Genomic DNA, 27,526 nt, shown 5'->3' on the forward strand with positions numbered 1-27,526 from the left:
TAAATTTTAATTATTATTAAATATCACTAGAAATTTAAATTAATTTATTTTTATTTATAATCCAAAATATAAATTTAATAAAATATTTTAATTATATTTTAGTGATAGTAAAATTTTAAATTAATTAATTTTCGAAAATATATTTTTACAAAAATTTTAAAAGACTCTGTCAGATATAAATATTCATTTCTATCTCAAATATATAAAAAATGTTGTATTATTAAAATAGAAATAATAATTTATTTCATTTGTGATTTTAATTTTAGAACATCTTTTAGAAAACTTGTTAAATGTATGTTTTTAACTATTATCCTAAAAATATATTTTATTTAACAAAACTTAATATAAATGAGGATATTATGGAAACTTAAATTTGAAATATTATAAGATTAATTTAAAGGTTTATTCCAATATATTATTCATTATAATTTTCACGTATATGTGTGTTTAAAGTCTTTATTCATTAATACACATTCTGTTTATGACATGTAAACCAACGGTTTCATCAATCCTGTTAAAACTCAAGGGCTTTTTTTGTAGGTCACCTTGAAGTTTTAAAGTATTTACAATCTATGCCACTGAAATATTTTTAAGCTATGATTTTAATTATTATTTTTTTGTTTTACCATAAATCCCATATAACCGCTCCTATTTTTGTGTAATATTTTTTCACTTCTTTAGTTAACTTTTCACATATAATTATACTTTAAATATATATTTCCTATCGTGACTATAAATCGAAGCTTTAATTTTTTTTGTTAAAGCCAGTTTTTGTAAATTTGTAAGTGTATACAACAAAGAGTAAACACAATCGGTGACACATTACAAATGGTTGTGTATCTACATATCAGAGCAGAGGGTACATAATGCAGAGATTTATAATAATAATTACATAGAGCTTTGATTCAGAGATGGGGAATACAAGGTCACACAAAACCCACGACAAAACAACATGTTCCTCCAGCTACGATTTTATTTACACGAACTTTGTGTTTTTGTTTGTTTGCTTGGTTTCTATTATATTGATCTACTTGGGCTATACTTGATGATATTACCAGAATTCGATTCTGTGCAAAAGCTTCGACACTAACAATTTCTTTTCAGATACAGACGAAACTATAAACATAAAAAAAAATTAACTCATGACTTTATTTAATATATTAAGTTAAATTTGTTAACAGCTAGGTCTAAAAATAGCATCTTTTGAATAAACTTTTCTTAACAATATTCCAATATTGAAGGCTATTTCTCAAAAAAAACTTTATTCCAATATTTTAATAAAATAACAAGATTATCAATAAGCTTTTGTTGTTATAACTTAATAGATCTCGACAGCTAGCTGTTTTGCACGAACTTGCGGACTTAATAATTTTTCAAAAAATATAAATGGATACATTATCAATTTAAAAACCAATATAATAAACTAAACATGCTTTTGAATATTTATTAATCAATTAAATATTAGATTTTTAATATATTTAAACTTTAATTTAATAAAATATATTTTATAACATAAATAAACTTTTAAATTCATATATTCATAAAACTATATACATGGATTTATTTATTTTTAAACTATTATGATGTAAAATATTTTTAGATGATATAATATATAATCTTTTAGATAATGATTATTATCAAACTAATGACTTTTTAATTTATGGGTAATTTTCTATTAAAAATCCAATATAATTATTGTTAATAAATATTTTAAATGCTCTAATTTTTAACGTAGAGCAGAAAATAACTTTGTAAATAATACTAAAGTTTTTTTTTAATTTTTACCAATTCTTTAAGAAATTATCATAATGAGTGATTTTGATTGTTCTAATAAATTTATTTAAAAATATAATTGATTCATTCTAATTGTGTGATATATATGTATGTTAAAAATAGAGTTGGCTTAAGATTACTAAACCAAATATAAATAAATACATATATAATACTTTAATATTACTTAATTAAATATAATATAAATATAAATTTGATATTGTCGTTAAACCTTTTTAATTATTTTGAGATAATAATAAATTATCAGATAAATCACTAAAATTATCTAAAGATGATATTGATAAATTATCAACTAATTTACTAAATTTATTTATGGAGAATATGATAAATAATCAAAATTAGCTAAAACTATGAAAAACATGACACATAAGCAAATTCAGTTCTCAAATAATAGTATATATGTATATGGGGAAAATGGCCAATTAATTCTCCAAGTATTTAAAATTAAAAATTTTATTCTCCAACTATTGAGTACGCAAAATAATTCCTCAACTCTTAATTGACTTAACAAAATTAAACTCATTATTAGTCCACGTTTAATAATTAACAGAGAACGTTAATCAATTGTTTTGCCCTCTTTTAAGTCATCTTCCCCAAGTCTCTTTCAAATCAAATTGTTTTGCTCTCGTTTATCAAATTGTTTTGCTCTCTTTTAATCAAATTGAATTTAGGCTTAAAGTTTTTTGTGTTTTTTTTCCCGTCACAGAAACAAACAAGAGAGTAAGAGACGACGGGGAACAGAGAAGGGAGTGAGAGAGAGAGCAGAAACGAAGAGAAAGATAGAGATGAAGAGAGACTGCAGGAGAGAGAGAGAGAAACAAAGAAGATGAAAGAGAAAGAGAGTGAGAGAGAGGGAGAGAGAAACAGAAACGAAGAGGGAGAGAGACTAAGAGAGACTGCAGGAGAGAGAGAGACTGTTGGAATTGAAGAAGTGTCCAATGAGTCACGTAGAAAAAGAATGAAGAAGAAGAAGCTTGGAGCGCAAGAAATGGAGGAAAAAGAAGAAGAGTGTTTTTTTTGTATAAATATGTGTGTGCAATGTTGTGTAAAAGGTATCCTTCAGATCAATATAAAAATGTAGCATCAAAGTGTTCTCTCTTCTCTACAATAAGAAAACAAATGTGAGAGTAAAGAGAGACTGAGTGTGCTTGTGTGTTATGATAATATACACAAGTAAAAACAGAGAGAGTGATTATGAGTACAAAACAGAGACTGAACAAAAACAGTCTCAAGTGTGAACAAGAGAGCAAAACAGAGGCTGTCTGTGAGTGGAGAGGTCAAGCCTAGATATCATGTACTGAGTACACCTCGCACCAAGCCTGTCGGATGATGATTTGTACATTGTGATATCATATTGTGTCTTTAGAGGATACCTAAGGAGAGCGTACTTGAATTCATCGGCATTGTTGAATGTCTTCCCTAATGCTAAGAGATCATCAACTGTTTCTCAATAATAATATGCCACACCCTCTGCTTCTTCTGCATCTGAATCTGATAACGGGTCTGGAATAGCATCGTCGTCCCAAATATCAAATCCACCATCTTCATCCAAGTTATCATTATCATTTTCCCTAGCAACATCTCCAAAGTGTTCTTCTAAGTTAGTTCAGGTTCGTTCTCTTCTTCTACATCATCCATATCCACTGTCTCTTTGTACCCTGTTGTATCTTCGACAACAACATCGCAATCATCTCTGTCGACACTTTCACTACCATCTGAATCCACATTCCCACCTTCATACTCTCTTTCACTCTCACCAGATTCTGTATCACTCTGCAAAGAACATAATTGAAATCAAAATAATAAGAAAAACAATAAATCAAGTTTTCACACAGATACAATTAAATACCTTTCGGCCTCTGTTACTGGTTCTGAGATGAGGACTTTCACAGGTTCTGGGACAGAGATCGTTGTAGGAATTAATTAACGTTCTCTGTTAATTATTAAACTCGGACTAATAATGAGTTTATTTTGTTAAGTCAATTAGGAATTGATGAAATATTTTGTGTACCCAATAGTTGGGGAATAAAATTGTTAATTTTAAATACTTAGGGAATTAATTGGCCATTTTCCCATATGTATATCCCTGGAATTATTCCTAATTATAAAAAATTAAATATGTTTATCAATACTATTAAAACATAATGTATTTTTTTAAGTGTCTTTCTGTTTTGACAATATTTACATATCATTGTCACTGCAATATTTAAAACCATTAATTTTAAAACTAAAACAGTTCTTTTATATATTTTATATAGTAGATGATGTTTGAAAATATAAAATAATAATTCTACAGTTTAGTTTAACAAATTTAACTAGATTTTGACCCGCGCTTTAAAGCGCAGGATTAATATTTGATTAAATTTGTTATCAGGGGTTCGAGTTCTACAGGAACTATTTTAATCTTTTAGCAAAAAAAATATATTTAAAACCTACGGTTTTATTTATGTTTTATTTATGTTTATTTAACAAAATCCTTTGATTCCAACAAATAGAATAGTGCATTATTTCTCTTTCTATTTCTACTAGATCATTAAAGCCTTAAAAAAACTATCTATATTTATTTGAATGCGTAAATATAGCTAACTAAAATAGGAAACCTCTTAATTTGGAAATATTAATAACTCAAGTAAAGAGAAAAAAACTCGAAAAGAAAACAATCTAGGATCTTAAATGGTATATAGCTTCCTTTTTTTCTAACTCAACATATTAAAATTCCAACTCTCAACAATTTGGAGAATGAAATCTACGAGAGATGTTATTTAATATTTATCATTTTTCTCTACCAAATCGAAAAATAGATTAAAAGTAAATTTATTTTTATTGAAAAATCGGAAAGTAGATTTTTTTTTAAATGTAAATCACTATAAAATAAAAATAAAACTAAGGAAAATAGGTTAAACAAATGTATTAAATAAAAAAGTCTATGGTACGGGTCAGAATTATTCAAAATTCTAAAATTTAAATCAACTTAGAAATAACAATCATAAATGCAAATTTAACATAAATTATAAAAACTTAAAAGTATACAAATCATGTAGAAACCTTGATTTTCATTATATAACAAATTTAATCAAATATTAATCCTGCGCTTTAAAGCGCGGATCAAAATCTAGTTAAATTTGTTAAACTAAACTGTAGATTTATTATTTTATATTTTCAAACATCATCTACTATATAACATAAGACATAATACTTAGCAATTCAACCGAACACTACATTTCTAAACAAACTGAGAACATTATAATTCACATGAGATAATATTTATAAATTGATGAATTCGATAAGTTCCATATCAGTTTTTTTTGTTTCTTATGGGTGTTAATGATAAAATTGGTACAACCTCTCAATATTTTTTTAAACCAACCCTTCATATGTTTTATATAATCGTAGATTAAAAAAAGGTTTATTTAATTTTGAACCAAATTTATTAGTTAGTATGTAACCAAATCATATTTTAAAAATCAACTTTTTATGAAATCTATATCAAAATAATCGTCAGATCAGTGGCAAAAATTGTCATTAAAACACTATAGTTATTACATTGCTTTTAAACAATTAAAATAAACCAAATACTAATTCTGAAAATATTATATATATATAAAACGCGTAAAATCACGAAATATCTAATACAAAATCATTTTATAGTTTTCAAGAAAATTATTTTCAACCGATCAGTTTAATCTTTAACAAATCGTTTGCTAGATATTGTTAGCATACACCACAATAATATCTATCATATTAACTAAACTCATAAAAATCTAATAAATCATAAAAATCTAATAAAACGTATAAACGTAATTTTGCTGATCTAATTTAGTTTTGTTGGTGAGAGTTCATCAAATCCACCAAAATCATAAATGAAGTAAATCAATTTTATCATTCAAGTATTTCTTGTAAACTTTGACAAAAGTGAAGAATCAACCATGACAATACTCCATTTAAATTATAAATTACCTTTATTGAATTTTAGTTTAGAGACTTCTAAATACCATCCACTTGATAACTTCTATATATTATAATATAAGATATTCTGTCTAGAAACATTAAGAATATGAAACTTACTTTAACCAATCATAAAAAAACTATTAAAATATAATTGGTCCAATATTTTTCTGTAACTGAAATTAATTTTAAAATTTCTAAACATCTTGCATTTTTTATTAGTTTGGAAATATCTCAGACTTATGGAAGGATCCAAAATAATCTTCAAAAAAATCTGCAGTCCACAGATAAATCCTCTCTTTAGATATGTAAAAGGACTGTAAGTATGAACACTTATCCAAATTGGTGTTAGTTTTCCAAGCCTTTTTCTTTACCAGTCGATCATAAGATCCGGAAAACAAGTGATATGTTCGAACAAATTTAGATATATTTTTTTGAAAAGTAAACAAATTTAGATATGTTTTATAAGGTTTTCAACATCTTATATTTTGATATATTGAAAAACCTTATAAATCTGTTCACGAGGATTTTCATAATACAAAGGGAAACGGACAAAGCTAGAGAGTAGAAGCGTGGGGCGGCTCTTGTCGTGTTCGTGGCACGATATCTTGAAGAGTCGTACTGATTTTGAGTTCTGCGTTGACCCTTTTTTATAGAAATTAAAATACAAAAGAGATGAACTGAGTCAACTTTACCTAAAAAGTGAAACCTATTAAGAATGCACTGGTCAACCATGGATCAGTAGCCACATATAGTATACATGTGTTTTGATTGTGCTTTTGTACATTTAGCGTGTCAAATGATTAAAAATTTGGAGCTTATCATTATTTACTTTTTTCTTAATTTAAAGATGATTACAAATTTCTTAACACATAGAACACGTTACGGTTAAAGAAAAAAAAAAGAACAAAACCGTTCCCTCTCCTTCAAACGTTAATGGCGAGAGTTTAAAATTGGTAGTTTCACTTAATATATTGAATTTATAACAATTCTCAAAAAAAATATTTAGGAAAAGTACCAAATTTCACGTTTTAGAATTGTTACAAATTGGTAGTTTCACTTAATATTTTTTCTTTGAGAGAATCAATATATTGGAATCTTTCTCAAAAAGTACATATATATCCTATTTCAAATCTGACTAATGTTATAAAAAAAAAATTGAAACTATTTTTTGGAGTTTCATCAAAAAGATAATGGCCAAATAAATGATATTGCATAATGAGAAGCAACATAGTTTAAAAAAAAAGTTTTTCAAATTTATTTTTTTGTGTTGTAGTATTCTATAATCTTAGTTTTGTATCTGATTGTATTCTTTTAATCTATGTACACTTGTTTTAACTTTAAATTTTATTTTGAAAAAAAATAGTTGACAAAAAATTACAGATTTGTAAATCTTTTCTCATCTAACAATTCAAAGTTTCACATCTCTCAGAAAAATAAAAACAACTACAAGCTTATATATAAGTTTATGAACCAAAAGATAATATGAAAATTGTAATCAATTAATATTTAACAATGAACAAATAAAATAAATAAATATTTATATTTTTTAATTAGGCCAATATAATATGACGCAATTTAATAAACTAATAATATAAAATTGTTCGAATTTCTTATGTAATTATATGGTTCCAATAATAAACATAGCTTAATGCTTAATAAATAGAATTTATATTACTATTTAAATATTTTATTATTTATTGTTTCGTTACACTGAATTATATTTTAATTTTTCTAAACTCTTTACAATATTTTGATGATATTTTTCATTACATACAAAAAGCATAAGGTATAGTGCTTTATTACAAATAATCGAATAAAATAACCAGTATCTATAAAATTTATTTTATATGAAGTAATACTAAAATGGCTTGAACAAAGTAAATTTGGTATTTACTAAATTTCATGATAAGTTTTTGTTTTTTGGAGAAAATGTATAGAGTCAATACTTAAATGCTTGTTTTTTCCATTGAAATTGGAAATATTGTATTGTATTTCTTCCGTTTATATTTAATTGTTGTTATAGAACGAATTTTTGGTTCTAAAATAAGTGTCATTTTACGATTTTAAAACAAATTTTTTCAGCAAAATCCTCCAATTTATTTTTCTATTGATTTAAATATGATTATGTATATAGATAATGACTTTTTAAAATATATAAAATTAAATATTTTTAGAATGACAACTTAAACGAAATTGATGGAGTCTTGCTTTTCTTTTAACCTTCAATGCTAACTATTTATTCTCTCTCTTTTCTTATAGGAAGACTGTTCATTTAATCTACTTATCAAGTTTACTACCCCACATGCCTGCCACGGCATAATGATTTTCCGATGGTAATCATCGTCGTTTGTAAATTACTAAATTGTAATCGTGCAAAAAAGTATATTATTTTTGCAATCTTCTTCATCTCATCCTTGCGTCAGCATGACACCCTGCATAAGCCTTACATTTCAGGAGATAAAATACACATTGAGCTTATTGAGTTTTAATTTTAATATTCAGACACTTCTTTCTATCATAAAATAAAGTTAAATTTTGTATAAATTCAAAGTGATGTATTTATAAAACTTTATATATGAGAGATAAAAAAGTATGTTATGAATAATGGTTCCAATTGTTGATCCGCATAATGGTAAAATAACTCTGTAATTTTGGTCTATTCATAGTAATTATAATTTTTATCAGTTTTTCGTTTCACAGTATGTGCATTAGTTCAGTTTTTTTTTTCTTCCTAGTAACCTAGCCACTCTCTCTTCTATAATTTTAATCATTATGGTGGGTTGTGTTTCTTCTACAATGTGAAATGTTACAAATCACAATTACATTTTTTACTAAATTTGATATGTTTAAGTTTCTCTAGACTAACATTGTGTTCAAAACCGAGGCTTTTTTAGCATTTTTTTTGTTTGGGACATTCAAATAATATGTTTTGATTGGGATAATAATAAAATTAACTTATTTTTTATGCGGACACTTTCTAGCTAATTTTGTATTTTATGTTTGAACTTATTTGAACTATATGAAACTAATAAACTAAGAAACAATTAACAAATAAACTTTGGTTCTGTAAATATAAGTAAATAATGTTTACAAAAAATATAAATATAAGTAAAACTTCTAGTAAAACTTTTAGAAAGAATTGCAAATTTTGTTAGTATGATGATATATATGAGGTTTGAAGAAAAGAATGTGATCAAATTTTAGCAAAAAAAAAAAAAAAAAAGAAAAGAATGTGAGTCGCTGACACTTATCCGGCTATCTGTGCCAAACAAAGTATGCACTCATATTTGCCGTGTGGGTCCTCCCTTTTGACTACTTGTCGTTTTCCCCCACCCACTTTCATTTTCATACATGTTCATTCTATATATATATATACCGAGTATCATCATTGTATTTGTATATAGCAATATAACATACGTATCTTGGAGCAATGGTCTATTCATCGTCAACTAAGTTCGTCTTTAAACCAGTGCATGAATCTCATATTCTTTGACCCAAAAAAATCTCATATTCATCCTCAACTAAGTTTTTTTTTTGAACTTTAATGCTCAACTAAGTTCGTCTTGGAAAAACTATAAAAATCTTGGGTCGAAATTTGAGATGGATTATATGAATTTAGTTGACATGTATAAAGTTATATGAAAACTGGCTAGCTATCTCTACCGAACTATATAGCTTCTTTGTTAATAAAGAAATATTCAATGCTTTTAGTTTAGTAAATGTATTGTATAGTTTATACTTTAGAACGGATTACAAATATTTGATTGTTCTGATCGAGAAACTCGAGGTTTGGCCAAACTTTACAACATAACTGGAAAGGATATCAATTCTACAGATATACTTTCAGGAATTCAAGATTATTCATATACTACGAAAACAAAATCAGATTTCAGATTTTTTAGCTAAGACTGCGAAATCTTTTTATATAGAACTTTATTTTGTTGGTTGTTTTATTCTGGTGTAGTTATCCAGATCACCTCAATTTGAGTAATTGAATAATATTTCGTTGTTGAAAAAAATTAGTAAATGTATTTTGTTTGCCTTGCAATGCTAGATCTAGAGATGTTAGTTACCTAAATTACTAGATTGGTTATGTTGAGTCGAAAATGATGCTAATTTGTTTTGGTATATTATATTAAGAAAACAAATGTCGATTTACTTTATGTGTGTTATCCTCGCAGAGGTCATGCTAGTCCTTTCAGCACAAATGTGTGCGTCTGTCCGATAATAATGGAAATCCAAGTGTCGGTCAAGAAGAGCCTAGAGGAGTGACGGTATAGATGGGATTGTCTAGACCGTTAGAAAGAACATCTGATGGACTGACAAATATTCTTCGGATCTAGTTTAGGTTAATCATATGATAGTTCATGGCTCATGGTTGTGACACATTCTAAACCTGAAAACCTAATTTTGAATAGTTTTTTATTTTTGTTCAAAATTGATCTAAACTAAACAAGTGAGGTCATAAAAAAGTAGGCGGGTCTACTCTCTGGATTAATCATTAACTAATTGGTTTCGTTTTTGACGCGGGGGCGGGGCTACTCATGGATTTAAGCAAATTGATATTTGATATAATGGTATAAAAATAACAAATTGATTTGCTTGACAAAGTCTTACTAGTCGCATGGATCTGACCTAACTGTCTCTGAATTAATCGCGACTTCTTAAGTATTTACGAGAAACTCTTTTAATTAAGTCAAAATGTGTAGCATAAAGGGACATTAAGCTTTGTTTATTAATTATAGTACTATTTCTCAATATGATTATTAATTGCGACGTCTTAATTCTCAGGTCTTTCCCTAGTAACCATTACTCCCTCCGTTTCAAAAAGATAGATATTTTAGATAGATATTTTAGAATTTTCATACTTTCTAATAAAACATACTCCCTCCGTCCCACTTTCTAATAAAACATATTCACTAATCTAGGTAGAATTTAATATGATTTGAATTTTATGACTAATTATAAAATATTGTACTTTTTTATTATTGGTTAAACTAGTTTTATTTAATGTATTTTTATGTTACCAAGATAAACTACATAGAAATATGTGTTTTCTTAATCTATGTGTAATAACCTAAAACATCACATAAAGTGGGACAGAGGGAGTATTAAAACTTACCTATAAATGCATCATTTTCTATAATTTTATATTTCATATACTTTTAAACCAATAAGATTTTACTAATTACAATTAATGTTTTTGAACTTTACAATTTTTCATTATTAGTTGACAAAAATTGTATTGAAAATATAAAACATCTATTTTTTTGAAACAATTTTTTTCTCTAAAACATCTATATTTTAGGAACGGAAGGAGTATTTAATAAGAGGTTCATTTCATTTTTTTCTCCGGATATCGAAGATGGTGAACTTGAAGTATATTGCTGATTTAAACAAAATTTTGATTCTTTGTGTGAATTTTTCCCAATTCGTATCTAGCGTTGGTATGAACCAACAGCTATATTTTTAACATTATATTTTGTTTTTCTATAGCTTATGTATACTCAAATTTGAAATGGTTTAGATAATAAAATCAGAACAAAACAACCAATATAACAAAGCTCTCTATGAAACAAACAAACATGTATTCCTAAATAAAGAATCAGCTACTTCATTTTGCGCTTTTGAGATGTACGAGATTTCAAATTCCCGAAAGCATATCTAAAAAGTCAGAATCATCTCTAATTATATTTCGAAACTTGGCTTATTTTTGGGTTCTTTTAATATTGCAATCAAATCTTTACAGTCTATCCTAAAATTCTAACATGTCGAACGTTGGAGCATACTTTCTATAGTCCATCTCAGTGCCTCCAATTATATGTGCAAAACTGCCTTTCGTTTTCTTAAATTTTGCGTCCCCATAAGTTGGATCTTTCTGAAGCTATTTATCCCAATACATCCACATCCACTGAACTGAGACGTAAAAGTATATGAACCATCCACCATACAAATGTTATCCAAGCTTAAGACTTGCGGGATCTCAATAGTATGTTCTTTGTTATGAGTGCTGTCACATTTGCATTAAACCAAGTTTTATATCTACTTTCCGCATATCTGACCAGCTCCAAAGGATCTTTATATATCTTCCTAAAAAGTTTATCATTCTTTTTCTTCCAGATGTACCAGAATCCAAGGATAAGGATCCTTTTCTAGTTGTGACTCTATAATGTTATTTTCGTCCAAATTAGATTGTCTCTGTTCACATATATATTCGGAAATGGGAAAGTGTCCGAACTAGAGGGAGTTGCTGAGAGAGACCATGCTTACAAATCTGATGAATATTCTAAAATAGAATGAGAAACAATTTCTTCTGATTCTCCACATCATAGATAATAGTTATCACATTGCATATGATGACATGTCAGATTCTTTGTGAGCATCATATGTTCCATTATCAATTGCCAAATAAGATAATATATTTTCTGAGAAACTTTTTTTTTCCTAGCAAAAGCTTGAAGTTTAGTTATGCTGGACTCCAAAATCTCTATTTATTCAACATCCTTCAGTATACTTTGTTCTATCTAGTATCTAGATTTAACTGTATATTGTCTGTTCTTTATATAGCTTCAGCAGATAACATTATATTTTGTTAAAAATAGATAGATATAGATATACAATTAGTATGTACATGATCTATTACAAACAAAGTTGAATCTGAGATTTTAGAGATTGTAACCATTTTTAAAAAGAAATCACATGACTATGCCTAGATCCTGTCCTGCATACAAATCGAATATCGATACAACATTTTTTTTCTTTCGGCAAAAGCCGGTTCACTCGAGGGGTAATAAAGATGGGCCGGTGGATTTATACGGTTATACCATTATCAGATTTAAGAACAAAATCAATTTTTAATATATGTGGCTCTCGTATCAGATGGAATAATACACTTGTAAGATTAAAAATTATGAAAAGGAGCTTTAACAAAAAAGGGAAAATGGGAGAAAACAAAACAATGACTTGTAAATTAATAAAGTGCAATAATTGATTGACTTATCACAGTTTTTTTCTTTGAAACTAACTTAACACAGTTATTTAGACGAATAAAATATTAATGGAATTTAGAAAAATGCTACTTGAAAAGAATATGGACAGTTTGGTATAAAAGTCACAAACACAATAGGTCCAGAAACGGTGACGTGACACACAGATTAAAACGTAGCATCGATCGACGATCGTCATCACATACCATTTATCCCTTTAGTCTCAAGCCACAAGAACAAATCTTATTTTATAGTACTATATTATCCCTCAAAGAAAAAATCTGACTGACAATGAAATAAATTACTACAAGAAAACATAATTTTTACGAGGGTGGAATTCCTTGCTAATTTTTCGTAATAAAGATATTACAACGAATTAATGTAGAAACATACATTTCGTTGTTAAATGTCTGTTTTAACGGATATTTCATCGTAAATAAATCGTAAAATTTATGAGGAAACCATTTTTTCGTAACACGGAAAGAAAGATTTTATCGTAATTGACTCGTTACACTTCATGTAAAGTACTCGTAGAAATTCGATGTAATCTCCATATAATATTACGAGGATTTTACATTTTGCGATGTAAAGAACTCATAAACTTTACGAGAAATTTAAGAGTCATTTTTTTGGAATTTACATAGTTTATTATATATAAATATATAACTATTATCTAAAGTTTTATGAAATATTTAAAAATTTAAAATATCTTAAATATAAAAAAGAAATATGAAAAACGAAACAATTTAAAAAAACTATATAAATGTCACAAAATAATATTTAAATTTATAATAGAAACTGAAACAAATTAAAAAAGCTATAGGAGCACAACATCCTCGAAGTATTCGGTGTCGGCGCTCGGTTCTGCAGAGTCTTGACCGATCGATTCGGGATCCTGTTGTTGCATCCCGAGGGCCTCTCGTCTGGCATCCAACACTCTCCGCAAGTTCGGGTTTCCCACCGCCATCATGTCCAGCAGATCCTAAGAGAGTCCAAACAAATCTACTGGGAATCCATTTGAGCCTGCATTCGAGAAGTCTATGTCCCGTCTCAAAGAGTATGATGAATTCGCCATAACCTATTCCCACCATCCATCCTTTCTTTTTAGGAGCCACCTATAAAACACATATTAATATAGCTAATTATACTAAAATAGTCAAATTAATTAAATAAATTTTTACCTCTTCGAAGATCATGTCGATCTTTTTTTATTGTCAATTTGACGGATAATCATCAGAAGACTGCAGGGTTAGTTTCATCTCCCGCTCTTCAACCCGAGCAGTTACATTTTTGAAGAGTTTCCCGGATGCAGGATCGACAAAAATTCCGTCTAATGTGGTGTGAGTCATCTTGAATAGATCAAACAGAGATGGTAAGACTTCCGTCTTCTCAAGCTACAGACAAACGTGGCGTGACTAATTAAAAATCACACTCTTTATCGTGAATAATATTCCCAACTAATGATTGTAATTCAATTGTAATAATTTATACACAAATTTACTGAAAATACGTTGAAGCACCTAGCCTAATAGTGAAGGTTTAAATGATTCTACACCTAGGTCTGGGGATCAAATTTCAGACTATGCAATTTATTGCAGATTTCAAGAGATCTGGCTATCGAATCATCTATGTAATTTTTTTCATAATTGTAATATCATTATAAATCAGCACTATAAATAATTTACTAAAAATATTAAAAATCACAGCACACTTATAATTACCTAGTTTGTTTAGAAGTTTTATCGGACGTCCGCTTCGAGTTTCAGAACCGAAATCGGAATCGAAACATTGTGGAAGCTCACAGAATTTCGTTTCCAAAATGTTTTTAAGATATCATATTTAAAAACATGCTGGAAGCTTATGATTCCATTTTAGAATAATGCTTCCATATAAATAAAAAAACATAATGCCAGAAATAAAAAATATAAAATCTTGTTTTTGTTTTTATATAAACTCTATAATTAAATCATTTAATTTATATAAAATCGAAATTTAATAGTAATGAAATAGAGATAATATAAATATATAATATTAAAATTAATACTATACATTATATTTATACATTGAGGTTTTTATTAGAGATATAAAATATATATTCAAATATAATGTGTCATCTATTTATGAAATATTTAAAAGTAGTTAATATAATAATTTCTTATTAACTTAATTTATGTGAATTTTCTCAGTTTCAATATAAAATCATTTAAAGTTATTATATATGAATAAATGATTTATTTTTAATTTAATCATATAAGTTTAGTCATAATTTTTATAAATTTTTAATATATATATACACTTCCAATACGGATCCACTTTCTAATTCTTTAAAAAAAATTGCTTCTACGTTTCTTTACGATTCCACGTACTTGTTTTCATGCAACATAGATAATTACAAATATTAAATCTAATTACAGCATGTTTTAAAGATTTACTAAGAATTAACTGATTAACAACATGAAATTGTGCCTGGATTTTATTTTTAATAAACTTCATGGTTGATTTACACCTCTTCACTAAATGATTTAATCAAAATATTATTGATCTCTATTTCGACCACTTTTTTGGACAAGATATGATCTATGCTCGGTTGATTCGGAGAACCACGCCGGAAGCATAGAATCGACATAAAACATAGCAGAAGGGAACATCTTTTACCTCGTGCCAGTTTGTCCGCCACTATTTCGACCACTTTAGTAAACTATATATCGATTTATAGAATTTTGATGTCAACCAATTCGCAGATAATTTTTTTTTTTTTTGAAAAATTTTCGCAGATAATTTTGATATCATATAATGTCTTAAACAGATATAATCCCCCTCTTGGCATCTTACGTAATACCAAACACCTACTAATCTCAAACTAAGAACTTAGTTAATTAATATAAGTGGATAATTATCGCCTCCTAGAAAAGCTAAGCAGCAAAGAGACAAATCTCACGCAGACAGTTGCTCTTAGAATAATAGAAAAATCTGAGGGATTAGGAACACTCTGTTATTATTACATATTTCTTTCAAATAAAATATACAGCCTTAGTTAGGAATTAATTAAAAAAGATTACTTAAAAATGACTTGGGAATGTTATGATGATGATAGTGTTTTTCTCTCTCTAAAACTGTTTCAAATGTCAACTAATTTCCGGTAATTTCCATACACTTGTCCGTACTTGCCTATATAAACAAACATACACACCCTCATAAAACATATATGCCCTTCATAACACATAATACACAAACTCTTGACAAATCTAATAACGATCTAGGGGTGAGCATATAGTAAAACTTTCCGATTCTGTTTATATACATGGCTGATGAGTTTCAAGCAACGTCAGCAATTTGCGGTAGCGGAGGCGGTGCGTGGTGGAACTCGCCGAGAAGCGTTATGTCACCTTCGGATAATTTCTTGTCGCCTTGTTTCAGAGCTGCAATCACTTCCGATGAGTTTGGCTGTCAAGAGAATAATATCAAATCTAGGAATACTTGTACAGACAACAACATCATTTTTGGGCAGCCAGAGGCCGATACCGACAGTGGAGGAAGCACCGTGACGATTGACTCGACGATGCAAATAATGGGTCTAGGGTTTGCCTCGAACTCTTCTTCAGATTGGAAGCACACCATTCTGTAAACTTCTTAAGAAAAATTCCTAAACTTAATTTTGTTTCAATTCTTCTAGTTTCTTGATGATATTGAAATTTTCAGTATATTCATGATATCATTTTTGATTATTGCTTTGTATTTTTCAGACAGGAAGACTTAAACTCAAGCCTCTTAAGGAGCTCACAAGATCATGGCCCAGGATTCTTATCGACAACTACTTCACCTTATCTTCTTAATCCAGCTTGCTCTTCATCTTCATCAATTTCTTATTCCTCGAGCTTGTTACGAACCTTTTATGATCCCGAACCCAACCCGTACAGCTTCGTTTCCACCACTAGCTGCTCAATCAACGACCCTCGGGTCTCTTGGGCTAATAATAATACGACAAATCCTCACCATCAAGCTGCTTATGGACTAATTAACAACTTCTCTAACAACATAAACTCTCGACCCTTAAGTAAAACGACTCAGAACAGTTTTGCAACCACTCCGCAAATAATATCTACTCGTGTTGAGGATAAAGCCAAGGTAACAAATCACATGTACATATATGTAAAAAATGTCTGATAAATAAGTTTTGCGGCCAATTAATTAAGTTTTCTTTTTTTTTATCTGATTAAGTTTTCTTTTTGTTTTGAAGAATCAGAAGACAAGAGGCCAGAGCGAGTCTTTGAAGAGAGCAAAGTATAATGAACCTGCGTCGAAGAAACAGAGAGTTTCCACGCCTTCACCCTTGCCAACTTTTAAGGTAGATAATCATAAATCACGGTTTGTCTGTAACCTTTTATTTTAATTAAATGTCTTGGTAGATAAAACTGGTTGTAAATGTAACAGGTGAGAAAAGAGAACCTAAGGGACCAGATCACTTCGTTGCAACAGCTGGTTTCACCTTTCGGAAAGGTGGATGATATATATTCGATTTATTTGATTATAATATACACAAACCAAAGTTTTTGTTTTAATCTTCTTGGTCAGGTTTATTTATTGAGCTTCTTCTTTTTTCTTGTTTTCCGTGGGTTAATTTTCAGACAGATACTGCATCGGTTCTCCAAGAAGCTATAGAGTACATTAAGTTCCTTCACGATCAAGTCACTGTACGTTTCTAGCGGTTTCTATGTTTAATATTTGTAAAAAATCAAGAAACCCTAGGAATGAATACATTTTGAGCATAATTATCAATGTTTTTGAATACTGCAGGTTCTAAGTACTCCATACATGAAGCAAGGTGCCCCGATCCATCAACAACAGCAGGTTTAATAAAATACCCGATCTGCTGTTAGATTTGTACCCAGCTTTGGAGTCCTCAATATACTCTAGGTTTATTAATGTATTAAAGTAATAATTTAGTACGGATTCATGTACTGATATCTTGTAAATCTTAAAACCAGGATGGAAACGAGAATCAAGAACTAAGAGCACACGGTCTATGTCTCGTCCCGATATCAAGCACTTTTCCGGTGGCTAATGAAACAACCGCCGATTTTTGGACACCGACGTTTGGAGGCAACAATTTCAGGTAGAGAAGATGAACATTTATCATACGGTTCTTTATGACCATCAAAACTAATCAAATGTGTGGTTTTAAAATATTATAAAGAAAAATAAAATTCGCAAGTCATGATCAAAGATTGAATCATTACTTGGAGAAAAAGTAGAGATGGAAGAGGAAGGTGACTCTTCAAAGGTGGGCAGAGGCAACAATGGTGTTGGAGGGGACCAACTACAAAAGCATGAATGATTTAGGGCTTAGAAAATAATTACCTATCTATCATATATTAATAGGCTCTCTATTTTAGAAAAAAGAAACATATATACCTTAATAAAAACGTTTTTACATGTAACAACTAAGCTTTTTTTTTTTTAATTTTAGGTGAACAAAGAGAGAAGGTTGTGGTTGTCAAGACGGATGGGAACATATGCTAAATTCAGCTTGCAGACTGTAAAGCATTGCAATAATTTTAATGTATTTTCTTCTCCTTTTCTTGTCTTTTAATCTAATATTTCGTAGGGAGTTTTATTGCTGAATTTAGCAGATATGGGTTGTTTTATGTTGAAGAACCTTCTGTTCCTGTCCTTGTTCTTGAATTTATATATACACATATTTTGCCGTTGGTGCCGTCTTTGTTATTCACTTATTAAAGAGGAAACTCTTCGTTTGTTTCTGACTTGTATGTGTTTAAACTGATCTTTGGTCTGCGAACGAATCTCTATGGTGAAGAAATAACAAGAATATATATATATATATATATTACACATATATAATATGTATAGATTTGGGAAAATTAGACCAACTAAAGTAAAACAAAAAAACAAAAATTTAGAGACCGTAGAAGCAAATACCTTTTTAAAGATATGTTTATTAATTACAAATGAATAAACTACAAATATTGAAATCCAGAAACAACAAACCTATATTCATACTTGTTATATATCAACAAAGACATGCCATGATATAACGTTTAAAGTATTAGTTTGTTATTAAAAAAAAAAAAATGTCATGATTTTTTTTTTTGACAAAGGGCTTAAATAATGTCATGATGTTATCTTCTAGTATTAATAAAATTATTTTGAGATTTCTCTCCCAGGCACGAGCGACGAGGAGTTGACATTATAGCTTGCTACACTCTTTCCCATGATGGCGACCTCACGTAAGGCTTACCGCTTTTAGTAATACACTAAAAGAACCGCTGGTTAGTTGCAAGGGCAACCCTAGTTCTTTACCGAAACCAGCATCCTCCACCACTCTTCACTCAAACCTCAACCAAAGCTCAAACGCCTGCATCTTAGATCTGCAACATCTCACTGAGAATCTGGAACTGGTGCACACTCGTTCCACTTCGTATAGGAGAGAGCTACCGTTTGAACTACTTCTCAACACTTTCCACCAGATATTACTACGCCTAACCATCGGGTTGCAGAGGTTCTCGGAGTCGACGAGTGTTACTACTCCTCCAGAACACGATTACTACGCCTAATCAACAACCCTAGTTCACTTGAAACGACGAACCCTCCCTGATACGTTGCTGCTTCTGAATCAATGGAGCGTCGCTTCACGACTGCAGAGAAAGGCAAAGGGGTTGTCTCAGTAAGCCAAGACACAAATGTCAGGAGAATCAGAGCTCCACCTCTAGATACCACGGATCTCGTCCGAGAAAACGCTCTCACCTTGATAGGACGTTTGACAAACCCTTCTGAACAGAGGATAGGGTCGCTCATACCCTCGCTACCTCGCAAATGGGACATTCAGGGTAGGGTAATCGGGTCCGATATTGGGAACAACTGTTTCCAGTTCAGGTTCGAGACAGAAAGAGACCTCCAAAGAGTACTGGACAACAGGCCCTATCACTTCAACTACTGGATGATAATCCTGCAGCGCTGGGAGCCAATCATATCTGAAGCCTTCCCATCAATAATCCCTTTCTGGGTGCGCATCAAAGGGCTCCCTCTACACTTCTGGCAAGAAGGCATGGTACGCAGCATTGGGAGAGAGCTTGGAGCATACGACACACATGAAATCACCAAAACATCGGCCAAAGTAAGAGTAATGGTGAATGCCCTGAAACCGCTGATAACGGAGACAATTATAGAATTTGATACTGGTGAGGAATGTAAGATTAACCTGGAGTATGAAAGATTGGAGAATCACTGCTCCCACTGCGGACTTCTCTCCCATCTGCCCTCTCACTGCCCTACAACACCAGATGAGAAAGTTGACAAGGAAAGAGGAAAGAAAGACGACGAACACAATATCCAGTACTCTCTTACCCAAACGCAATCGGAAGGTCAACAGAGCAGAGAAGTATCAGAAGCCCGACCATTCCAGCAGAGGGTAGATAGACATGGAAGAAGATATGGAGACAGAGTGAGCACGAAGCAAACACGGGTCCCCCCACCCGTAAACCGACGTAGCTCAGATCCACCTGCTGAAGCGAGAGGGAGAGACAGAACGATGAGGAATGATACCTATCAAAACACCTCCCCACAGTATGTCCATAACAGACGCCATCACCCCTATGAATCAAGCCATAGACGTACACCTTTCCCTCCTAAAGAGATGAAGGAGTGGAGAGCAAAGGGACATGTACCTGAGCAAACAAACAGGACGGCGCATATAGACAACAACCTACCCCAGCTAAATTCCACTCCTGCTAGAATTATGGAAACACCAACTGAGGAAGAGAGAGGGGTGCAAATTCCTACTCAGGAGGAAGTGATGGATCAACTCCATGAAGTCACACTGCAGTATCTCAGCTGCGCAGACCCAACTGAAGCAGCAGCCCGCCAGAGGAGGGTGATAGCGAGTGACAGTAGAGGTTTAACTGAGGAGACTGCAGCAAGAATCATTCGCACAGCTCAATTAGCAACGTCTCAACCTATAAACAGAAGAAGAGATGTCACTACCTCTGAAATACCTACCCTCAGAGATCAGGAGACGCCGCGAAGATCCCGAACACCTCCACCAGTTAGTCAGGTGCACCCCCCTGCAGCAAATCAGATCCTCTATATCGACAGTGGTGGAGTAGGCAACTCACATACCTCCCCACAACTAAAGGAAAATACCAGAAGGGAGGGAATGACTGAACCACAGAAACGGAAGAGGGGGAGACCTGCAAAACTGAAATCGCTTGTGGTTAGTCCTAATGTCCTCACAGGAGCAAGCTCAAAGAAAGTCTTAATGTCTCAACTTAGAAGATCACCTGCAAGGACGGGAGCCTCACCAAATCAATCTCAAAGCCAGAATCAAGCGAGACAACGACAAGGAAGTACAAGCAGAGTCCAATCTACGACGGGCCTTAATCCTCCTATCAACCTGATCCCAGCAATGGCAAGAAAGAAAGGGGATTTTCGGCCATCTCCACACCCGGCTCCTTAGTCGTGGTAAGCTGGAACTGTTGTGGGCTGGGGAACCCCGCAACAGTCCAGCGGTTAAAGGAGATACATCGGAAAAACTCCCCTGATGTTATCTTCTTATCGGAGACCAAAAACGAGACAGACATGGTCCTCAAAGAGCTCGAGTGGTTCCAACCACAGCATCACCACGCAGTTCCCCCTATAAATGCTGGAGGAGGTCTTTTCTTGCTCTGGAAGAAAGAAGTGGAGCTCACAGTATTACAATCAACGAAGAACTTCATCCACACAAGAATTATAACAAAAGGGAAGTCTTTCTACGCTACCTTTGTATATGGCGAGCCAGATCACACAAAAAGATATATCCTCTGGAATGAGTTGTCCACTCTCCGACCCCCAATAGGAGAACCTTGGTTCCTCACTGGCGACTTTAACGAAATAGTGAACAACGAAGAGAAATGTGGGGGCCCCAGTCGAGCAGAAGGCACTTTCGTCGCATTCAGAACCTTCATTGGTCGCAATGATCTGTATGATCTCAAGCACCATGGAAGCTTCCTCTCGTGGAGGGGTCAGAGACGGTCCCATCTGGTACAATGCAGATTGGATAGGGCAATGAGCAACACCGAGTGGGCTGATCTTTTCCCTTCTAATAGGTGCCAGTACCTGAAATACGAAGGATCAGATCATCGTCCTCTAGTCTCATTTCTGGATACTAAAAGAAGAACAGGAACTAGAATATTCAGATATGATAGAAGACTGAGGGACAATCAAGAAGTCAAAAAGATCATCCAAGAGACCTGGGACAGGTACGCTGATCTGCAGGTAGAAGAGCGCCTCTCACATTGTAGGAAGGCCATCTGCAAATGGAGCAAAGAGTTTCATGAGAAGAGCAATAGAACGCTGGAACAGCTAAAATCTCAACTAGATACCGCCATGTCAAACCCGATCCCAGAAGAAACCCTTATCCAAGACATAAACACTAAACTTCTACTAGCCTATAAAATGGAGGAGGAGTTTTGGAGACAGAGGAGCAGGCAGCTATGGCTTACCTTGGGAGACGCTAACACGGGGTACTTCCATGCTATAACCAAAGGCAGAAAGACAAGAAACCGACTCTCAGTGATGGAGAACGAAGCTGGAACCCCAAGCTTCGAAGAAGATCAAATCTCAGCTGTTATTTGCGACTTCTATGAGAAGCTCTTCGACTCGCCGGGCTATGTAGTTTCCTCTGCAGTAAATGAGGCGTTAAAACCGTGTATCTCCACAGAGCAAAACGAGCTATTAATCAAGGAACCAACACCAGAAGAGATAAAGCGAGCTACCTTTGCGATACATGCGGATAAAGCCCCCGGACCAGACGGCTTCTCGGCCAGTTTCTTCCACTCAAACTGGCAAGTCGTGGGACCAGCAGTAGTAGCAGAAGTCCAACAGTTCTTCCTCACGGGTGAGCTCTCTACAACGATCAACAATACCCATGTTAGATTAATACCGAAGAACGCAGAAGCAAAGAAAGTTGCAGACTTTCGACCTATAGCCCTATGCAATGTGCTTTATAAGATTATTTCTAAAGTGCTGGCTCTAAGGTTGAAATCAGTCTTGGGGCTAATCATTTCTGAGAACCAATCTGCGTTTGTAGCTGGGAGAGCTATAACAGACAATATCCTCATAACCCACGAGGTTCTACAATATCTCAAAACGTCTACAGCAGAGAAAAATTGCACTATGGCAGTTAAAACTGACATGTCGAAGGCTTATGACCGACTAGAATGGGGTTTCATAGCTCAAGTACTACAAAGGCTGGGGATTCATGCTAAATGTGTTCAGTGGATCATCCAATGTGTCTCCACAGTTACCTACTCTTATCTAGTTAATGAAACGGTGCAAGGCTCGGTTATACCTAGAAGAGGGATCAGACAGGGGGACCCCCTGTCTCCGTATCTATTTATCCTATGCAGCGAAGTTCTATCAGGCCTATGCTCCAATGCAGCAAGAGATGGTACCTTAAAAGGCATAAGAGTCGCTAGAGGAAGCCCACGGGTTAACCATCTGCTCTTTGCAGATGATACCATGTTCTTTTGCTATGCCACGCCAACAAGCTGCGAGACTCTGAGGACGATCCTTAAGACCTACGAGACAGCGTCGGGACAACAAATAAACAACGCGAAGTCATCAATCACATTCTCATGCAAAACATCAAAGGAGATTAAACAAGAAGCGCAGAAAATCTTGAACATCACAAGAGAAGGAGGTTCTGGGAAGTACCTTGGGCTCCCTGAGCATTTTGGCAGAAGAAAACGAGACTTGTTCACCTCGGTGGTTGATAGGATACGTCAAAAAGCAGTCAGCTGGTCCACGAGGTTCCTCTCCAAGGCAGGCAAACTAACCATGCTGCAGTCAGTTCTAACTGCCATCCCATCTCATACCATGTCCTGCTTCGAAATCCCCGTAAGCCTGTGTAAGAGAATTCAGTCAGTTCTCACTAGATTTTGGTGGGATGACACTGAAGGAACTAGGAAAATGTCGTGGGTGGCATGGGACACGATAACTAAACCGAAATCGGAGGGGGGACTAGGCGTTCGAGACATCCAGATTTTTAATCAAGCACTATTAGCTAAACAAGCGTGGCGCATCCTTACTAAGCCAGACTGTCTCCTAGCTAGAGTTTTGAGAGGGAAGTACTGCCATAGTAAATCCTTTCTAGAGGTTTCCCTACCGGCTAGCTGCTCACACGGATGGAGAAGTATACTACATGGCAGGGATCTTCTAATTACGCACCTAGGCAAGTCTATTGGCAATGGACTAGAAACTAAAGTCTGGAAAGATTCATGGATTTCTCTCGATGAGCAAATCAAAATGCATGGACCTCTACAGGAAGAAGTTATTGATCTTAGGGTGGCAGACCTACTCACAACAGACCTCCAATGGAACAAGACAAGAGTCCAGGAAATCTTACCTTCGGTAGCACCTCAGATACTGTGCCTGAAACCAAGCCAAACAGGAGCCTCCGATGCTTTCATCTGGCAGAAAACCTCCTCGGGTACCTATACAACAAAGTCAGGGTATTACTCAGCAAGGATGGATCATGTTCAGCAGGAAGCTATGATAAACTCAGACTTCGACTGGAAGAAGGATGTATGGAAAAACACCTGCTCACCTAAGCTGAAGGTTTTTCTCTGGTCGATTCTAAAAGGAGCTCTACCTCTAGGTGACAACCTACAAAGAAGGGGAATCAACACAGAGGTTAAATGCCCACGTTGTCAGGGAGAGGAGACAACAATACATACATTCTTCCTATGTCCATTTGCAGTGGAAGTGTGGAAGCTGATACCTCTTAGAGATGTAGTTCACATAGCTACGGATGAAGCGATCCCGGAAGTGCTGACGAAATTCAGAAACAGCATCTGTCTACCTCCTTCTGGAATCACCAACAACATCCTCCCCTGGGTAGTCTGGTCGATTTGGCTATCACGGAACGCCCTAATCTTCGAAGCTCTAACCTCTCCCCCTGAAGAGATTGCGACAAGAGCAATAAGATTAGGCCGCGAGTGGACGTATGCACAAGGGATCAAAGCAACTCCTACTAACGTGATTCAAAGGGGGACGAACAGCAAATCTCACCCGGTGGAGACAGAGGGAGAAACTCTCTGTCGGTCAGATGCAGCGTGGAACAAACAAACAAAGCAGGCGGGATTTGGATGGATCTTCACAGGACACGGCTTCACAACGGCAGTAGAGGGATCGAACTCGCAGGATTATGTAGACTCTCCTCTGGTAGCGGAAGCGATGGCGATGCGACTCGCCCTCATCAAGGCAGCGACCCTAGAGATCAAAACTCTCAGGATGTCCTCCGACAATAGAACGCTCATTCGAGCAATCCACGGTGACATGCAGGCTAAGGAAATCAGAGGAATCGTCCACGACATCCTTGAAATCTCCTCTGTTTTCGTCTCAATTTCCTTTTCTTTTGTTTCTCGCGATTTCAACAAAGAAGCTGATGCCTCAGCTAAGCTTTCGTTACGTCGTCGTTCTGTATCAACCCTTAATGGGTAAACTTTGGGCCTGAGGCCTCTCTTTCTGATTAATGAGATCGTATGTGCACAAAAAAAAAAAAAAAAAATAATAAAATTATTTTAAGTTACCACTGAAATATGTTCTTGTGTTCATTTTATAAAGACTTATCTGTGGGTAAATTGTAACCAGCAGTGGATAAGAGAACAGTAATCAAATGAGTGGTTTAGTCAATATCAGATTAATGCATATAAGATTACAATAGTTATATCAGATATTATTGTTAACAAATGAGTTGTTTTAGTTAATATCAATGGTGATAAAAGTAAATTTATAACAGTGATAATTTGATAATTAGATAACTAAAGGAAAGAGAAAACAAATTAAACTTTGATCGAGTTCAATGTTTTTACAATTCTTGATTTACATTTCTGATATCCATGTATTTATGTTCGTACATATCCATGTATATACACGTGTGTCCATGGTCCATGGATTTAACTTTTATTCGTTCGATTTGAACTATATTGTGAAAATTTGATAGTGGAAGCCAGTAGACAAAAGGCCCACTCTTCCTACTTTTGATTTAAATACACAGATATGGTTTTAGTAAATATATTCTGATAGTGATAAAATATATATTACCAATTTGACATTCATCATGATTCATGTTTCAAGAGAAAAGATAGTTCAAAAACATTATTATTTTTTTAACGTCTGAATCGATTATTATCGATTAATTATGTTATTACAATCATGAGAATATTACAAAGACGATTCTACAGCCGACAATTCTACCACTCTGTGAGAATACACGCCTGACTGCACTATTCTGAGCCGTCCTATAAGATTCATGTTCGATGGTACGCCCTGCACCGAGCTAAAGATCTCATGTAACCCGTTTCTCCAAAATCTGCATAATTTGGTATTTTTTAGGGTTTGAACCTCAGATCTCCAGGTGTAAAAGCATTAATGAACCTTTAGTCAAACCAGTGGACCAAAAAGGCTTCCACAAAAACATTATTATAGAGACTTCTTTTTGTTAAGTATGTGAATTTTTATTAACAGTTAATGATACAAAGAGATCACAGGTTTTGAAAGATTCAAATCCTCGAAACCTAACAAGCTAATTAAAGCATATAACCTAAAGAGAACTACAAAAAGGATAAAAAATTTCTTTAAAATAAACCGAAGGTTTAACCATTATCCTTAAAGATTAGACTAATAAAACCGAAGCTTCACAAATAAAATTTTCGAAAAATCATTTGGTTTCAGTATAGGTCTTTTCTTGGTCTTGACACCGGAACTCATATGGGTTAGCAATCGGAGAACAGTCTGAGCGGTGCACCGCGGATTGTCCAGAGGGCGACTGCGATAGTAGGATGGACGAATCCAGATCGACTAGGTCTTGGTCCGGCTATCGCATCCATTGAAACTCCAGACGAAGAACATTCTCGAAAGGTGACAAACCGGGCCATGAGAATCTAACTCGACCCCAAAATGATTGTAGTTTAAGCACTGGTGAAATACTAGTAGACATAAGTGGAGGAATATATGGCTGAACTCCGGTCCCGTCAAAACGAGCATAGCACAAGAAGGGCACGACACATCATACATCTTTCTTCTGAAACTAAAGAAACAGAGGAGAATGAACTTCCATCAACAGACAGAGATGATAAAACTCGTCACATGCAAAGAAAAAACAGAGAACGACAGACACTGAGCTATCTTGTCCAACAGAAAAATCTGATATCCTCAAATCGCCATGGTGGCTGTTGCGAAGGCAGAACAGAGGAGAAGTCCCCAGCGAAGCCCTCAACATCGCCTTTCGTTTCAGACCCCAGGTTCAGAATGGGGAAGTTCTAGCAAGCAACCAAGAGATGGAGATAAAGGGGGCCATATGAGGTGAAGCTAATCTGAAAACAGAAGCAGCAAGACCTTGTAGCACCGGCGAAGCCTCCAAGGAAAGTCTGATCCAGACCCCCGAAAACAAAACCATAGATCTACCTTCAAATCGGAGCTGCCTACTGAGCTGCAGTCAGTCACCAACTCGCCATCACTCCGGAGAAGCTGGGTACAGTCGACTGATTTGGTTCACCGGATCCAGCCGTTATCCAGACGAAAAACTAGAACTTATAAGCAAGGATGAGGTGTGTGAATCTGGGCTCAACAAGTATGAGATTTGGACTGAGGGAGAGATTTGGGGTGGCGACCAATGATTCAAGACCACCGACGGCCACGGAAGGAGGCAAAAAGGAAAAACAGCAGCTAGGGTTAAGGGGTTTAGGAGAAAGATTCGAGAGAGTTTTTCTCTCGCTTCTCTCTTCGTGATTTAAATAAATTATTTA

The 27,526-nt window shown here is 33.6% G+C and overlaps 1 protein-coding gene across 4 annotated transcripts; it reads left to right on the forward strand.

Annotated features, from left to right (window-relative positions):
- Positions 1 to 15,919: 15,919 nt before the first annotated feature.
- Positions 15,920 to 18,442, forward strand: LOC108805870 (transcription factor bHLH112). 4 transcript variants are annotated; one of them, XM_018577848.2, is made up of 8 exons: positions 15,920 to 16,346; positions 16,469 to 16,850; positions 16,969 to 17,070; positions 17,157 to 17,222; positions 17,351 to 17,416; positions 17,520 to 17,573; positions 17,711 to 17,838; positions 17,920 to 18,184. In XM_018577848.2, the coding sequence occupies exons 1-8, from the start codon at positions 16,027 to 16,029 to the stop codon at positions 17,975 to 17,977; spliced, it is 1,176 nt and encodes a 391-aa protein (XP_018433350.1). In that variant the 5' UTR covers positions 15,920 to 16,026; the 3' UTR covers positions 17,978 to 18,184. The 4 variants fall into 4 exon arrangements, 3 of the variants coding, with proteins under 3 accessions (XP_018433350.1, XP_018433346.1, XP_018433348.1); XM_018577844.2 differs by lacking the exon at positions 17,920 to 18,184 and adding an exon at positions 18,193 to 18,442 and having other exon boundaries at positions 15,922 to 16,346; positions 16,963 to 17,070; XM_018577846.2 differs by lacking the exon at positions 17,920 to 18,184 and adding an exon at positions 18,193 to 18,442 and having other exon boundaries at positions 15,922 to 16,346.
- The last annotated feature ends 9,084 nt before the right edge of the window (positions 18,443 to 27,526 follow it).

Source organism: Raphanus sativus, chromosome 6 (genome assembly GCF_000801105.2).
Source record: "Raphanus sativus cultivar WK10039 chromosome 6, ASM80110v3, whole genome shotgun sequence".
Taxonomy (NCBI): domain Eukaryota; kingdom Viridiplantae; phylum Streptophyta; class Magnoliopsida; order Brassicales; family Brassicaceae; genus Raphanus; species Raphanus sativus.

Coding starts and splice junctions, on each gene's coding strand:
- LOC108805870 (XM_018577848.2), top strand. CDS start 16,027: ATGGCTGATGAGTTTCAAGCAACGTCAGCAATTTGCGGTAGCGGAGGC. Junction 17,071..17,156: donor CACCCTTGCCAACTTTTAAG/GTAGATAATCAT, acceptor TAAATGTAACAG/GTGAGAAAAGAGAACCTAAG. Junction 17,223..17,350: donor TGGTTTCACCTTTCGGAAAG/GTGGATGATATA, acceptor GTTAATTTTCAG/ACAGATACTGCATCGGTTCT.